The sequence below is a fragment of the Dryas octopetala genome, chromosome 6 (assembly GCF_963921425.1).
Source record: "Dryas octopetala chromosome 6, drDryOcto1.1, whole genome shotgun sequence".
NCBI lineage: Eukaryota > Viridiplantae > Streptophyta > Magnoliopsida > Rosales > Rosaceae > Dryas > Dryas octopetala.
Window position 1 is genome coordinate 514,205 of NC_141371.1, and position 16,026 is coordinate 530,230.

Sequence of the window (16,026 nt, forward strand, 5' to 3'; positions counted from 1 at the left end):
AGGAGAGCTTTCTTAATAATGGTATCCACTATACATAGATAAATACTTCCTTTAGCAGCCATGCTTATATGTTATGATACATGAACTCCACACCTAACGTTTGATGGCAACACCATTCCAATTTCCAAATGTGAAAAATGGGTAAAGGAAAACCAAGGCTGAAGGAGCTAGCTTGGGTGGAGTGGATCGTGGCATAATAAACAGTTTAGATGGAGGTCTTCTTTAAACATGAAAAAGAAAAAGAAAAAGAAAACCCAATTAAGAAAAAAGTGTATATCTGAAGAAAAAAAAAAAAAACAGAAAAAGTTAAAGGTAAAAGGTAAAGAAATTAAAGACTGTGACATATGTAAAAATCAACATTAATGAGCACAGAAACAGCATATAGGACTTTGGCTTGTACCCACCGACACTATGTCTACCTACATGTTACTTCTAATTAGCTGAGCTCTTCACGTCGTGGGTACCACTCCTACAGCAACTATCAATCTCATGTGAGTCCAAATAAGCATGAATTGAAGACCCTCTTTCAGTTGCGTTTTGGGCTCGCTCTTTCACTTGTGATCAAGCCCACTATTCATCTCTTTGAATTGGGCCTTTGGGCCCCATCATTTGGGTTCTAAATTACAATAACAATTTTCCATTAATCATGCAGAGCCAAAGCAAACTTTGTATTTTCTCTTTTTTATTCCTTTAATTTGTTTTCAGGGTTACTGTAAATTTATTAGTCTCTTTGTATTGGGCCTTTGGACCCTCCTCGATCATTTGCGTTCTGAATGAAGTTAGCTCTTCCAACAGAAAAGAAATCTTGAAATTATAAAAGCATAATAGCTGAAATTAAGCAACATTAATTAAGTCATGATGATCATAGTAAGTAATAGTTTAAGCATGGAATTATCAAATTAAACTTGGCATAGATCACCACCATCTGGAGCCAAAAAAAGTTTACAATAAAACCTGTGGTTCGAAGCCTAATTTTGAGAGTTGGATATATATATGATAATGTTAATTAGATTACAAATTTTGGAAACTAGAGAGACTAATTTAAACTAGTCCAATAGTTTTAAACCAAAATAAAAACCAACAAAATTGAAAAGAAAAAACAAAAGAGGACCAGCAATTTTTTCTCCTTGATTGATCCGTTGATTGAAACAATATGCCAGATAAAGGGTCAATGCACAAATTCTAAAATTGCATAGTAAGCGATCAACACTGGAAGGGACACCATCATGCCAAATATCACCCTGCCATTTATTATGAGTGAACAGTATAAGTTAGAAAATACAAAGTGAAGGACGAAGAAAAATTCAAATATTTACAATTGATTAATGGTGATTGATGGAGAAGGTTCATTAATTTTTCAGTTTAAGAGAAACTTACGCAGTGCTGAGCACTTCTGCATGGAGTCCATATTCTTTGGCAAATATGAAGGAGGTAATGGACTGTGGCAATGCTGCCTGCAACATTCATTAAAAATTATGATGTTTTAATTAGCAAATTATAAGTCATTTAAATTAAATATAATTATCTGAAAGCTAAAATGATAGATGATGTAACAGAATATTCATACATATAGTTGCCTATCAAGTCGTATGCATTAATTTCAAATTGTCAGTTAATATAATTAAAATTAGTGGGAACAAACGTTTAGTGCGGTTAATTTGAATTCCATTTGTGCATGGTTTGGCCACAAAAGGTTAATATATCAATAAATTTTAAAAAGTGTGGTGTTGGGAGCTAGTCAGATCTGAAATTTAATTAATTAAATAAAATGGTTTAATTAATTAATCATCCAAAAAATTAAGATAAGATGGGTTTATGTAAAGTTTTCGATTGTGTACTGACGGATCAATATATAATATTCCTGAAATAGGCATATCTCCTTTTGTGTATTCTCGAATTAATTAAATCATGATTTGAAAATAGCTAGTAGCTAGTTTGAATGTTTGATAGTGAGTACTGAGTAATTTGAAAATAGGCATACTTCCTCGTGTTTAATTTCAAAAATAAAATTGAGAATAAGTATGTTTGATAGTGAGTCCCAGTAGTCCCTTTTCTCAAAGTGATATATTAATTAGAGATCGAATATTGGTGTGGCGTTAGTGAGAAGAAATTAATTATTAGCCGCTTAATTTGCTGGGCAGCTCATAATATATGTACCTTTAAGTTATTCCACAATATAGAATTTACGTACAACGTACGTACCTCCACGAAATAAGATGTATTCTATTGAAAAATGAGATGTTACGTACTGATTAATATATTCTATTGAAAAGGGAGAAGTTACTGATTATTTAATTATGCAGATTAAAATGATATATATATGATTTATTAATTTAGATATAATTAATTAATTAATTAATTATTAATTACCTGAATGATGGCAACTCGTAAAACATCACCATGCAATCCCACAGCGATAGAGCCGATAGCCATAGCTGCTGGTCCAGCGATAAACCTTAAAACCATCCCAATTATAGTTAGGCTTGTCCCACAGGCGATGAATTTTTCCTGCAGTGCCATGAAGATACCTGCATGCAATATCCATGCACACATAAGTTACATAACTACATATATAAGTATTTATATATAATTAAAACCCTATATATTAGGCTAGCTTCATCGATCATCGATCATCGATCATCATAATATTGCATTTATATATGATCAGTCAGTGGTCTCACCCATACTAAACATGGCAGTGCCTGTACCAGCTCTTGACATGATCAAAACTGATCCCTCCATAATGCTTGGCAGCTCAATATGCCACCTGCACCATGCATATATATATGCACACATGAATTAATTAACTAATTTACAATCAATTTTCTGATTTTGAATCAAATATATATATAATTGAAAACTCTTGCATGTACGTAACACTAGCTACCTGTTTGCTATAAAAGCCCAAGCAATGCCAATAAAAACTGCATACGAGTTGGGATTCATCCCAAGTTTCAGCCACACAGCCTTCATTAAATACCAGAAATTAGAAGGCTTTTTAGTACTAGTACTGCTAATTACCACCACCTCCTCCATGCCCTCTAAATCTTTCCCTTGCGCCACCTGATCATGATCAACTGATCGAGTACTACTAATTGTAGTAGTACTCGTAACAGTATTAGGAGTAGTAATCATGTCTAAGGACCTGGTTCGTCGGAATTCCAAGACGAACAAAAGAATTGTGAGCCATACGATAGCCTGAACCACCGAGGATTGGACGACTAGATCCACAGCGACTTGGCCGTACATGGCTTTCATTAAGGGCACCCCTACCACAAGGGAATTAGTTAAAGTGCACAAAGAGAAGCTTGTTATGGACCAACTATAGCTTCCCTTGCTACTCCACTTTGCCCAAAATGCAAGCACCACCACGATTATGAGCTTTGAAATCGCGTCCGCGGCAATGAACTTGTAGTTCCATTCGAAAGGATCGACATGGGCAGTGAACTCAAATGTAAAGAGTGGGAGGGTAAAGAAGCATACAAAGCGGTTAATCGCGCCACACTGCTCGGGAGTGAATATGTTCCACCACCTCACAGAGCCATACCCTAAAATCAGTGCAACATACAGTGGAACCATGGCCACCACCACCTTGTAAACATCTTCCCATCCTATCATCTTAACTTGCTATATATATATTTATATATATAGTTTCAAGCACTAGCCACTGGCTAGCTAGCTACTGCAACAATATATAGAAGAATGATATGTATGTATAGTACTTAGCTTAACACTATATATATATATGTACATGAACTTGTTGGGTATTTATATATGTTTGTAATGTGCACGTACGCAGGGACAAAGCAAACTTTAAAGTTGTTCCTTTCTCTTTTTTATTCCTTTTAATTTTTGTAGTTGCAGGGATGTTATTGCAAAGATGATGTAACGGGCAATATAAGCGAACGAAAAACAAAACACTCTAAGGTTATTGTAAACTCATTGATTCCTACCAAATGTATGTATTAATGTAGAACGCGTCTTTTATTACAAAACACATCCCACAATACATATATTAATTTTGTTTTCAAACCTAATTGAATTATGAAATTCGGTCAAATTAAAACTAGAAAACTCTTTCAGAATTCAAACACAATATCGATATATCCATGATTAAAGCGCGCAGCACTAGTTGTGTATGAGGACTGAGGAGTATAGTTAGGTTGGTGGGTGTATAAGATTCTATATATGTCTATAAATCCGGTGGATTCTTGACCGATCAAGAGTGACATTAGTACGTACGTAATTTGATATATAGCAAGCTGTACGTGAGTGCCTGAAATTGTAAAGTTGCTTTCACCATACCAATGGGCTAACTAATTGTGTTATATTTGGTCAGCAATATATCTTTCTAATTATATATATATATATATATATATATAGAATAAGGAACGAGGTCCAGCAATTATTCCACCCACCTTTGCAAATTGGCTTCGACCACAATTTCATAATTGTGTGCTGAAATTGTTTCGGCTGATACTGCAATAATGCAAAAGGATTAGAAAATCATCATCATTGTCACAATTTGCACCTTATAATCGATGCCAATTATCTGGGAATTTTAAGCACATACAAATCGATCAGTGATTATTTGGGACAGTGATTCATATACAATATGCGATCTTGATGAGCATATATATAAGGAATAAGTTCTATTTTTCAAGATAATCACCATGTTCTGGTTTAACTTAATTAACTCATGATCAATTCTCTGTTTTTTAAGGTAGCAAAATTAAGTTAATGAAATCCAGTACCTCGATCAACTCATGCAATTCCATCATTAATAGTGGTACCTAGCTAGCTAGCTTTACATCAATTCTACATATGAACTCAAACTGATCGATGCTCTCCGCTCACTATTATATATATTCCTCTTCTCTTGCTAGCTAGTCTTTGATGGGATATATATGTGAAATATGCTTTATATATATAAATGTGAAAAGCATTGATTTCTTATGGTGGAGCTGAGCTATAGTTGGATGAATTGTTGTTGTTGGGTTGTCTTCCTTTGCCATTAATTGGATGGTTTAGGATACTTGCAAGCTAGTATCATATGTGCATGTCTGTATAGTATAATATATCTAATCCTTGTGTAGTATAAAGGTTCTACTAATTGAATTACTCATTGTAGCGCTCGATCAATGCCACTCAAAGTTGAGTGACAACTAGCTAGCTAGAGTACGTTACAGGTAAAACAGATGTGATTGGAATAAGTTTCTTTCTTTTCCTTTTTTTTTTTTTTTTTTTTTGTGTCATAGAGTACTCAAAGACAATTTTGGTCCGCAAATATATATTAAGCAACAGGGTCTTTGTCTACTTCGCTTTACTTTATTTTTTCCATTGGCTTGTATTCATTCATGACTGCGCGCATACCCCAGTAACCCCCACAGCAGTCCCCATGCATCTAAAAGAAATGTACAAATTGTCTTTATCAATTGTAAGGGTTTCCATAATAGAACACATTTACTTTTCAAGACCACTAATTAATTAATAAATATTAAGTCAATAACAACATGTACTACGTAGTGATTTGCTTGGTCATCATACATAAAAGTTTTGTTCTCCTCTTTTGTTTTATATAAGCAATTCTAAGTTGGAACAAGGTCAAAATTAATATATATAGAATTTAAAAGCTAGCTAGCTAGGGAATTATATATATATACATAGATAGATGTTTAAATATTCAAAACAGAGGGCGAGCTAGACTAGAGATCAGTGCCTAGCTACGCATGCATAAAGGTTCTTGTACTTCAAGCTAATTTGTAGCCTCAGTTTTTTGCCATCACATCTGAGGCACATGCATGCAGGATCAAATTAATTAAGTGCACCAATTAAGCCATTCCATCCCTAATATCCACTAAGCAACTGCTAATTATGACTTAGTATGAACAACCAAGACCAATGAAATTAGGAGCAATTCATCAGGTTGTTGTACTTGAAGCAGAAATTAGTTAGTGCATGGTGACCAGGGCCGTTTCTAAGATTATGAGGCCTTGTGCGGAATTTAAAAATGGGGCCCTTTTTTTTTTCCAACATATTAAATGCCTATTTGTAAGATTGAGTTACAATAAAATGCATCAATATTAAGGTTAATGAAATGAGTTTACAACATTTACGAAGAAAATAAGGAAACTATGCTTAGTACTGAGTTAAAAAGCAAATGCAAACTTTAATTAAGAAATAATAAGACATTTTTACATTTCTTTAAATGTATGACAATATAAAATAAAAAAATCAATATATTTGAAGTTAAGAATATAGAGCTAAATTATAATTTTGTTAACCCTAACAATATCAAAGAAAACTATTGAATTACCATACCAATACATCTAAATAAAAAACAAAGAAAAATCCTAATTAAAAATGAAGAGTAAATTAAATTATCTTTCTTAGGCCAAATATAAAACTTTTAGAATGATTTATTAAAGCCCAACATTTTTTTTCTTTATCTTTTATGGCTATTTTTACTATTTTTAATTAGTTTGACATTAGATTATTAGTGTAAGTTATGTCACGCTATTCCTTTTTGTAAGGCCTTGGTAGCTTTTTAACATGCTAGTTGGAGACACAAGCCATATATAAGACAAATATTTAACAAATTATCTCACTATTTCATAGTTTAGTAAACAATAAAGCCTATATAATATTGGTCCAAAATATGAGGCCCAATGCGGTCCCACCACTTGTACCATGTCAGATCCGGCCCTGATGGTGACTGGTGGGTGGCTGACATTTGGATAATACTTTGATATATGCATTGTTTCTCACTTGAGCATATTGTGTTCGCGTGCCTATTAATTATTTCCATTATCGATCCATTGGACAAATGAACTAATGAAGTGCATACAATGCAAGAATAGAATACTAGTCCAAAGAACAAATTCCAAAACTCTTTGTGGTTCCTAACATGACAAATGTCATCTTAATTTGTGACTGTGGTGGGAAATACCTTACTTGGACACTATTATTAAAACATGGGTAATATTCTATTCAATGCTTGCTTTGTGCGCTTTATACATATATATATATGCAGAATATATAATTAAAACCATTACGAATTTATGCATTTCTATATATATGTGTGTGTCTGTGTTTTTTACGTCTTAAACTAGAAATGTTCATGCCAGATTGACATTAATGCAGCTTGCATTGCAGCTCATGAGAGAGAGAGAGAGAGAGAGAGAGAGAGAGAGATATATATGGTGTTTGAATATTGGACAAAAATGAGAGTGGACAAATTAAAGTTGGTGGGTGAGTAGTAGTATTCAGAAGAATCACCTGATCAGAGTAGTCTAGCTTGAGTCCTGAGGATGATGGCATATTACAACTTTTTGGTTGGGTTGGGAATTAGGCATCTAATCTCTTCACCTAGCATATCTGAATGTTCTTTCTTGCCATGTTGCTCTCATGCTCTGCTCCATACATGCCAAAAGGCCCACAACCATAAACTGTGTAGAGATCGTTGATAAGTGCCTTCTGGGTAGTAGTGGGTAGTTGCTTTGAGCCCAATGCGAGTTTGGATCAATATTAGGCCATCAAATGAGCAGAGTTTGGGCTATAATTTGGCTTTAGAGACCACAAATATCCGCCTGCCACCGTGGTTTTGCCCGTCTCTCACCTTTACTGGGCTCACCTCTTAAACAAGGTTGAAAGTAGAACAAAGCCCATATTTTGGGTTTGGTGTCATGGGCCCAATAAGAAGCCCATTCTCACTGCAGTTGATGTGCTCATAAGTCAGCTGTTAGCTTTTGACTTTTGAGCTTTATTTTTAATTTTAATGAAACTTTGTTATACAACTTATACTTATACAAGCTTAAATATCCCTATATAATATCTAACCTCATCTCTTTGTTTCTATATGCATATTAGATGAGGCCAAAAGATATGCAAAATTCGTGGGATCAAAAATGAAAAATATACTTGATCCCCTGATAATTGAGTCATTGGCAAAGCCTGAATAGTACTCGCAAGTCAGAGTTTCCAATACCTCACTGTAAACCCAAGAAAGGCACAAGGAAGGAGGAGTAAAGCACCCAACAAAAAGTCACGTGACATCAGAAAAGCGCACCTCACAGCCGCCACAACAGCTCAACAAATACGTATTGCACCATAATCCGTCTGCTTTCTTTGCATTCTCGGCATTTTTTGTATTGTACCTTCGGCTAGTCTTCTTCATTGCAAAACCCATTTCTAATTCACTTTCAGTCATTGCATTCAATTGGTTTCTCTTGTGGGCTTTTTGGCCCACAAACTGATCTGGGTCTGCTTCAAGTTCAAACATTTCCACTTCCCAGAACCTGAATTGCCTCCAAACCTCTGGTCTTTGACCTATAATCTGATCTGGGTCATTTTCAAAATCACAAATTTCCAATACCAAGGACCTGAATTGCTTCCAAAAGTGGTTTTTAGCCAATAATCTGACCTGGGTCTGCTTCAAATTTTCAACACCTAGAAGCCCAATTGCTCCGAGAATAAGCATGGTTTCTCTGTCTAATTCAGTGTTGTTTCCTCTGACTACTTCCAATGGATATTCTCGGTCCCCTGGATTTGCAATAATAATCAATTGGTGTAATTATAAGCAGAAGAGAGAGCCAAGAAACATTTTCTGTGCTTGTAATGCACCTCCCCAGAACTTGAGGAGTGATGAATCCTTTGCAACAAAATTCGAGGTACGACCTTAACAACCTTTCCCTCTAGTTAAATGTATTTGAACAACTCTGTTTTTCTTAATCTGTTTTTATTTAAATAACCGTGCTTTGTGCTTATTTCGAATTTATCAACGCTTAAATTTAATGGGTGTTTGTCAGTTCCTTTATATTGTTTTGGATAAGCTGCAGTTTGCAATACTGGTGTTGTGCTTTAATCACTTGTTCTTAGCTGCTCCACTTATAGGTATTATCTAGTTTATTCACTTTGGCCCATATATAGGCAAGTTGTGTAACTGGATTTTTTTTATTTGACTACTAACTTTTGTATTGTGTTTTTTTAACTTCTCTGCCATCAAATTTTATGCAAATCTTCATCTTACATATAGTTTACTTTATTAATTCGAACAAATTATTATTGCATATGGTCAAAAGAAAATTCCTTTTGATTTATCTTATTTTTACTCACTCGTTGGCTATATATTGACTTGGGTTTTGTTCAGGGTTCCAATAGTCACATTAAATGCTCTATTTCTAAATTTATAGTAGTGGATTTTAATCAAGACCGGTCCCATATGGTAGCGATGACTGACAAGGTTTGTCTCACCAGGATTCATTTAAACCAGAGGATTTAAGCACAGTTCGGGAGCCTGAGGATGATTATGATGCTCTTATCGAGTGTAGAGATGTCTATAAATCATTTGGTGAGAAGCATATATTGAGAGGTGTGAGCTTCAAGGTGAATCTAATTTCAACACTTATTAAGTTCATTTGATTACGTATTTTCAGTTGCTTCAAGAACTTACATGCATCGGTTTTGTGAGAATGTTGCATAGGTTTGAACATTGGCATTGTCTTGTGAGTAGAATATAGTTTTTTGGTCAAGCAGGCTAAAAGTTGAATTTTTAACTTGGACCTCTGGCTTATAAAAAATTGAAACTAATGATTTTCTTTGGAGGAAATCAAATCTTTCTTTATCTCCTCAACAATGCATACTTTGTAAAAATAAAGGGGAGTCAATGCATTACTTGTTTTGGAATGTGATTTGGCTATGGGTTATGTAGTAGATTGTTATGCTTACCAAAGGTAGTTTGGGGTTTTTCCTCAAAGGTAGCTTGGCTTTTTTCCAAAGTTATATCTTTAGCATAGATTTTGGAGGTTTCAGGAAATGAATGGAGGTAAAATTTTATGGACTTATGCTGATAAAGCATTGTTATGGGGTTTCTGGAGTGAAAGAAACAGTAGAATTCTTGAAGAGAAGGAAAGAGGGTTTGAATTACTTGGAGGAGTATAATCTTTTTTGCGTTATTTTGGGCTTTGACTACATCTATTTTTGAAGAAATTTTCAGTCGTTCTCTTTTTTAGGGATGGGAAAGTGTGTTGTTTAGGACTGCTTTTCTTTCTTTTTCTTATGTGTTGTATTGTTTCTTCAATATTTTTCTGTTAGCACAGGATGTACTACTGGTCCTCCTTCCATTACTTTGTGCTTTCCTATACTTTCATTAAAATTTTTATTTCTTATCATAATAAATTAGTGGTCAAATTTTCGTTTGAGGTTATTCCAGATTTCGTCTTATATTGTATTAATTCTGGATTCATTTATAGATTAGACATGGCGAAGCTGTTGGGATAATTGGCCCTTCTGGCACAGGGAAATCTACAATTTTGAAGATTATTGCAGGGCTTCTCACTCCTGACAAGGTTAATAGTTAATCAGTTTCTCATATTGTGCTCACCTTTGTGTAATTAGTTATACACTTCGGCAAGCTCTTTTTATGGTCGGAACACTTAGTTATGCATTGGGTTCTTTTACATAGACTGTCTAATTGTGTACTGAGCAGGGGGAGGTATATATTCGAGGTCGAAAGAGAGCTGGTTTGATCAGCGATGAGGAGATATCTGGTCTTCGAATTGGATTGGTAAGCTTATTATTATTAACTTGCATGCTATGCATTATCTATTGGTAGTCTTTCTGGTGCAATTTCTATCCTTGAAGGTCTTTTTAATGCAGTTATCTACTATCTAACAGGTGTTTCAGAGTGCTGCACTTTTTGATTCTTTAACTGTTCGTGAAAATGTTGGTTTCCTTCTGTAAGACAGCTTTAGATTCTTTTAAGTTTGCCATTGTTCTGCTTTGTTTTCCACTTTATGCGTGTGTAGGTTTTAATATAATGTCAATTATCAATTCATTAGGTATGAAAATTCGAGCATGTCAGATGATCAAATTTCAATGCTTGTGACTGATAGCTTGGCTGCTGTCGGGTTAAAGGTATGCTTAAAATCCCAATTTATCAGTCTGCATGTACCTTCGCCAACTTACCTGGTCCCACATGTAATAGTTTTTTTTATCACGATATTTCTCTACACCTTCCCACCCTCCCATCAACTGTCTTCCAATGATCTTGTTAGTAGGTGGTTTAATATGTTTAATAACACTGCTCATCCTCCCCCCCCCCCCCTTTTTCCCGGTAAAAAAGAAAGGAACTGTAGTTCGAGTTTTAAATTTGTTTAAACCTTACTTGGTGATTTGTTTAGGGAGTTGAGGATCGATTACCTTCGGAGCTGTCTGGTGGAATGAAGAAACGAGTTGCTCTGGCTCGGTCTATAATTTGCGATACCACAAAGGAAGCCATAGAGCCAGAGGTATATTGAACAGCTGATAGCTTTATTGTATTTTTTATTTTCTGCTTTTGTTTCCTTTGATAATGCTTGCATAGCTGTTGCAGAATTCAATTGAAACAATGGCCTTTCAGTGGTTCCCATTGTATTATGTCATAATCAGAACTCAGAAGGATCATTAGTATCATCTGTCTTGAGCTTAGGATGTAGTAGTGCATAGTGTTCACATGGTCCGACAGATGCAGAAATTAGTGTCCGTCTCCTGAGTCCTGACAGTCTTCTATGCCCTTCAACAGGTGCTCTTATATGATGAGCCAACAGCTGGACTTGATCCTATTGCATCTACTGTTGTAGAAGACCTCATCCGCTCTGTCCATACAAAAGGTCAGGTTGCGATTGAGAAGCCTGGGCAGATTGCATCTTATGTTGTTGTTACTCACCAACATAGTACCATCAGACGAGCTGTTGACAGGTGGTGCTTCATCCAAATTGTGATGTTATTACTGAATATGCACGGTGATTGTTTCGTATGTGTTCTAAACAGAAAATTTTATTCAATATGTATGTATAGGTTATTGTTTCTCTATGACGGCAAGATAGTCTGGCAAGGAATGACTGATGAATTCACAACTTCAACAAATCCAATCGTTCAACAGGTAATGACAAATTTGGTTTTGCACCGAATTGACCAAGTGGCTTCACAATGTCTTCAAATATGGAGACGAACTTCTAGTAAGTTGATAAATTGACAGAGGCTTGTTTGATCCGACTCCTTGAAAGTGAGGGTATAATTTGAAGTATCGCAAAATAAATTTGTTCAATTTTCTTCTCTAGTTGGGATTTTAGTTTATGATGATCCTAAGTAGTCCCAGTACTTACCCTCTTTGGGGTGTTGTTTTCAGTTCGCATCTGGGAGCTTGGACGGCCCAATTAGATATTAGAACTTCTGCTAGGGTGGCGTATATTAGAGAATACATGGCCCTTGAGGATTGCTGCCTGCCTGTAGAGAATGCTGAGAAATGGGTCAGATATTGGTGCGCGTGCATCCATCCAGGCTGCCTCCTTTCTTATATTTCATTGCAGTGAAGAATTGGAGCTGAGAATTAATTGCTAACAGAAATCACGCCCCATGCATCTTTGGTTGCATCTGAGTTAAGAGAGCCATCTTCCAAAGTATTCATGGCAAATACATGTCACAACGATCTTTGCCTCTTTTTGTCTCCTCTCTTTTCCTTATACTATTGTTATTATTAACTTTCTAGTTTAGTTTCAAATTTATGAAATTGGGTCATGTTTTCAGCCCCATTGTTAAAAGAAAAATGCATTGCATTCTTAACTGAAGAATATTTGAGTGATCTTATTTCTAATGAAATAGAGGTTTTTTATTTTAACATTAGATAGGATCGAATCCATAATCTATTCTTTACATTTAAGAGCTGCAAGAGCCAACCAACGGCATGCCATTCCTTAAATTTTGTTGACAATAGCAACCATGGAAAAGAAAAGATGCACGCAGTCACTCGTAGGAGCACAAATTTGCATACAACCAAGTTCCTTTCGTGTTCACCTCCTTAATTTCTGGTTAAATGATTAGTTGTTGTAAAAGGAACATAGTATACATCTGTTATAATCAGGAATTTCTCCTTACAACCGGTGAGGGGTCATGAAAGCCTATGGCATATTATTGTTGCATAAGCTAGGTTCTATGTTAGCAAGCTTGGAAGAACAAAATCGTCCATTAGTAACTAGAAAAGAGTAATCACAATTTACAACTTACAGCTTTCATCCGCATGTACATTGCCCTAAGCTTTTGTCTGGAGAATGTAATTTCGAGTTCGAGGTGAGCAAAAGAGGGCCAAACCCGCAAAATAGAAACTGAGGAAAGCGCTTAGAAAAAAAACCCAAAGAGAAATCCACCCCTCAACCTCTTCTTCCACTTCAAATGCCTTCCCAGGCACCACCGGAAGGCTTGCCGGGTCACACCCTCCACTAGAAGACTCCAAGCACAAATCTGGATTTCCAGCAAATGCTCCTGGAAACCTCCAAAACCCTTGCTTCTTGGTAACAAATCCGGAGAAACAGTTATACGACAAATCCAAAAGAGTCAGGTCTGGAAGGCTGGAAATGTTTCCTGGAATGTGACCAGACAAAGAATTATGTGACAAATCTAGGGCCCTCAAACTCCACATCTTCTCTAAATCTGGGACACGGCCCTCAAGAAAATTGTGTGACAAATTCAGATATTCCAAACCACGTAATCCAAATAGACCCCCTGGAATCTCTCCATCTAGCACGTTACTAGAGAAATCAATTCCAACCATTGAAGGTAGTATATAACTGAAGCTTAATTCCATACTACCAGTGACAATAATCAAAACTTTTGCATCCACATTCTGCATTGCAACAAATGGCTCTCTCCGCATTTTATTGAACCCTCCATTGTTAAAACTTTTGCTCATGTTAAAGTTACCATCTGGTATGAAACCAGAAAATTTGTTTCCTGAAAAATCCATCATTCTGATCACTTCAAAAGTAAAGAGCCAACTGGGCAGATTTCCATTAAATGCATTCCGAGCCAGGGACAGATATCTGAGGTTTGACCATTTGGTTATTGCATCACTCAAAGTTCCAGAGAGATTGTTGGAGCTGAAATCTACAATCTCCAGCGATTTACAGCCTGCCAAAGTAAGTGGTATCTCACCAGAAATCTTGTTGTTGCTAATGTCCAGTATCTTCAAGCCATCCAATGCATCAAGTTCAGGTTGAATTTCACCAGAAAGATTGTTGTTATTGAGTATCAATGCAAGCAGCTGAAAACAACCAACGATATTTAATGGAATTGAGCCCGATAACAAGTTGTGCGAGAGATCAATCACTTGGAGATAAGTTAAATTTCCAATCCTCGCTGGAATTTCCCCAACAAGAAGATTGTGTGATAAAAACAATGCCTGCAAGGTTTTGAGTTCTGTAATCTTCAATGGGATTTCACCAGTGAAACGATTGTGAGACAGATCAAGAAGAACAAGCCCAGATTTCTCTGTTGTCTCTGCAATCTTGCTCGGAAGAGGACCAGACAAATCATTGTTACTCAAGTCCAATACAAGAAGATTCTCCGAAAATACAAGCCTTGGAGATATCTCATAAGTCAGGTGATTGAATGAAAGGTTTAGATGCTTCAAAGCTTCAAGAGAAGCAATACATGTAGGCATTCCTCCCACAACAGAATTGTTAGCCAGATTCAAAACTGTAAGAGACTGAACACAAGCAGAGAAACAAGGCAAAGTTCCAGAAAACTGATTCGACCCAAGATTGAGAAAGACCAAAGATTGGTGAAAATCACTAAGACTACCAGATAAATAATTGTTCCCAAGATCTAAATACTTCAAAGATTTCAAGTACAACAAGCTTTCAGGAATTTCACCATGAAATGAATTAAAACCTAGATCTAGTTTTTCCAACTGTGCTGAGAAATTACCTATCGACCAAGGAATTAGACCTCCCAAATCCTTGTTACCATTCAAAACAAGTTCTTTCAACTGCCTAAGCCTCATGAGTGTATCAGGTACAATACCCTGAAACCTATTGTGACCAAGATGTAGAATTTTGAGATTGCCCAGAGTTCCAAAACATAATGGGATTGGACAAGTGAAGTTGTTTTCGGACAAAACCAAATTTTCAAGAAATGGAAGTTTGCACAAAGCGGGGTGAATTTGGCCGGACAGGTTCATGTTGGTCAAGTTAACTGAAACCACCCTGCCAGTCTGGTTCTCGCAGGTGATTCCAGTCCAGTTGGTACAATTGGACCCAACCCAGCTTGACAAGCTCTGGCTAGGGTCTTGGACCCATGACCTAAATAGTAAAACTGAGGCTCTGTCTTCTGGGTCAAGATCAACACACTGAGAAAGGTTTGAGCATAGAAGCACCAAGAATATCAGTAGCAGTGCACGTAATTTGAGAGAATGACAGAGAAAAAAAGCTGAAACCCATTCGTGTCCCATGAGTAACAAATAGAGGGTTGCTAAATAGATGGCAAGTGAAAGAAGGTTGAAGAACAACAACAGCTTAGTGGCAGTAGCTGTAAAATTTAAGGCAATCACAGGGATGAAAAGATAAAGCCCATCTTCAACAAGATGGTGAAGAAGAAAAATATTGTACAAGCTGAAGAAAAAGCTCAGTGGCAGTAGCTATAAATTAGACCTACCACAGGGGAAAAAAGCCGAAACCCATCTCCCATCTTGAAGAAGATATATGAGAAGCAAAATCTGGGACAACTGTAAGTCACATTTAGAAAAACAAACAAGAATGTAATGTAATAATGTGTAAAGCAAAGTGATAACTGATAAGTGCAGAGGGGGGAGGTAGGGAGAAAGAGATTGAGACTTACAGATGAGAGTGAAGCAAATGTATTGTACTTGAAGAAACAAAGGAATATGGAGTTTGGAAAGTCATTAATAAAGACTATAAAGTTTTCTTTGCTTTGGCCTTTTATTTATTTTACTTTTTTTAAGTCATAGTCTGAGCTCAGGAGTGTGGGCTGGTAATGAAATAAAACACCCATAAACTGGATCCAGTAGTAATTTGGGCTGGGCTGGGCTGTCAATTTACTAGAGCACAAAAGAAAAAAACCAAATTCAATTTGACGATTCTTTTTTGTCTTTGGCCATGACAATTTGACGATTCTAATTTCTAACAATACTCGAATTGGAATCTTATCACTTTTTGCCTGGAACAAACCTCGAACAGAACACCATGGTAGGCATGA

At 36.1% G+C, this 16,026-nt stretch overlaps 3 protein-coding genes across 3 annotated transcripts; 1 reads left to right on the forward strand and 2 right to left on the reverse strand.

The window, feature by feature from the left end:
- Positions 1-865: 865 nt before the first annotated feature.
- Positions 866-3,726, reverse strand: PIN5 (Auxin efflux carrier family protein). Its single transcript, XM_086246134.1, has 5 exons — positions 2,888-3,726; positions 2,682-2,767; positions 2,371-2,528; positions 1,378-1,454; positions 866-1,241 (listed from the first exon to the last, which is right to left on the reverse strand). The coding sequence occupies exons 1-5, from the start codon at positions 3,616-3,618 to the stop codon at positions 1,169-1,171; spliced, it is 1,125 nt and encodes a 374-aa protein (XP_086102260.1). The 5' UTR covers positions 3,619-3,726; the 3' UTR covers positions 866-1,168.
- A 4,153-nt stretch (positions 3,727-7,879) lies between these two features.
- ABCI13 (non-intrinsic ABC protein 11) lies at positions 7,880-12,649 on the forward strand. The gene is made up of 10 exons (XM_086247051.1): positions 7,880-8,669; positions 9,256-9,384; positions 10,251-10,346; positions 10,487-10,564; positions 10,675-10,736; positions 10,839-10,914; positions 11,181-11,288; positions 11,561-11,736; positions 11,836-11,920; positions 12,167-12,649. Exons 1-10 carry the CDS (start codon positions 8,478-8,480, stop codon positions 12,203-12,205), a joined length of 1,041 nt encoding a protein of 346 aa, XP_086103177.1. The 5' UTR covers positions 7,880-8,477; the 3' UTR covers positions 12,206-12,649.
- A 138-nt stretch (positions 12,650-12,787) lies between these two features.
- CLV2 (Leucine-rich repeat (LRR) family protein) lies at positions 12,788-15,672 on the reverse strand. Its single transcript, XM_086247566.1, has 2 exons — positions 15,649-15,672; positions 12,788-15,535 (listed from the first exon to the last, which is right to left on the reverse strand). Exon 2 carries the CDS (start codon positions 15,260-15,262, stop codon positions 13,067-13,069), a length of 2,196 nt encoding a protein of 731 aa, XP_086103692.1. The 5' UTR covers positions 15,263-15,535; positions 15,649-15,672; the 3' UTR covers positions 12,788-13,066.
- Positions 15,673-16,026: the final 354 nt, after the last annotated feature.

Bases quoted from the DNA above. Each gene is read 5' to 3' on its own strand.
- PIN5 (XM_086246134.1), bottom strand. From the start codon at position 3,618: ATGATAGGATGGGAAGATGTTTACAAGGTGGTGGTGGCCATGGTTCCA. The intron at 2,529-2,681 runs GTGAGACCACTG...TATTGCATGCAG, and splicing joins CACTGCCATGTTTAGTATGG to GTATCTTCATGGCACTGCAG. The intron at 1,455-2,370 runs GTAATTAATAAT...TGAATGTTGCAG, and splicing joins TACGAGTTGCCATCATTCAG to GCAGCATTGCCACAGTCCAT.
- ABCI13 (XM_086247051.1), top strand. From the start codon at position 8,478: ATGGTTTCTCTGTCTAATTCAGTGTTGTTTCCTCTGACTACTTCCAAT. The intron at 10,565-10,674 runs GTAAGCTTATTA...ACTATCTAACAG, and splicing joins CTGGTCTTCGAATTGGATTG to GTGTTTCAGAGTGCTGCACT. The intron at 10,915-11,180 runs GTATGCTTAAAA...TGATTTGTTTAG, and splicing joins TGGCTGCTGTCGGGTTAAAG to GGAGTTGAGGATCGATTACC.
- CLV2 (XM_086247566.1), bottom strand. From the start codon at position 15,262: ATGGGACACGAATGGGTTTCAGCTTTTTTTCTCTGTCATTCTCTCAAA.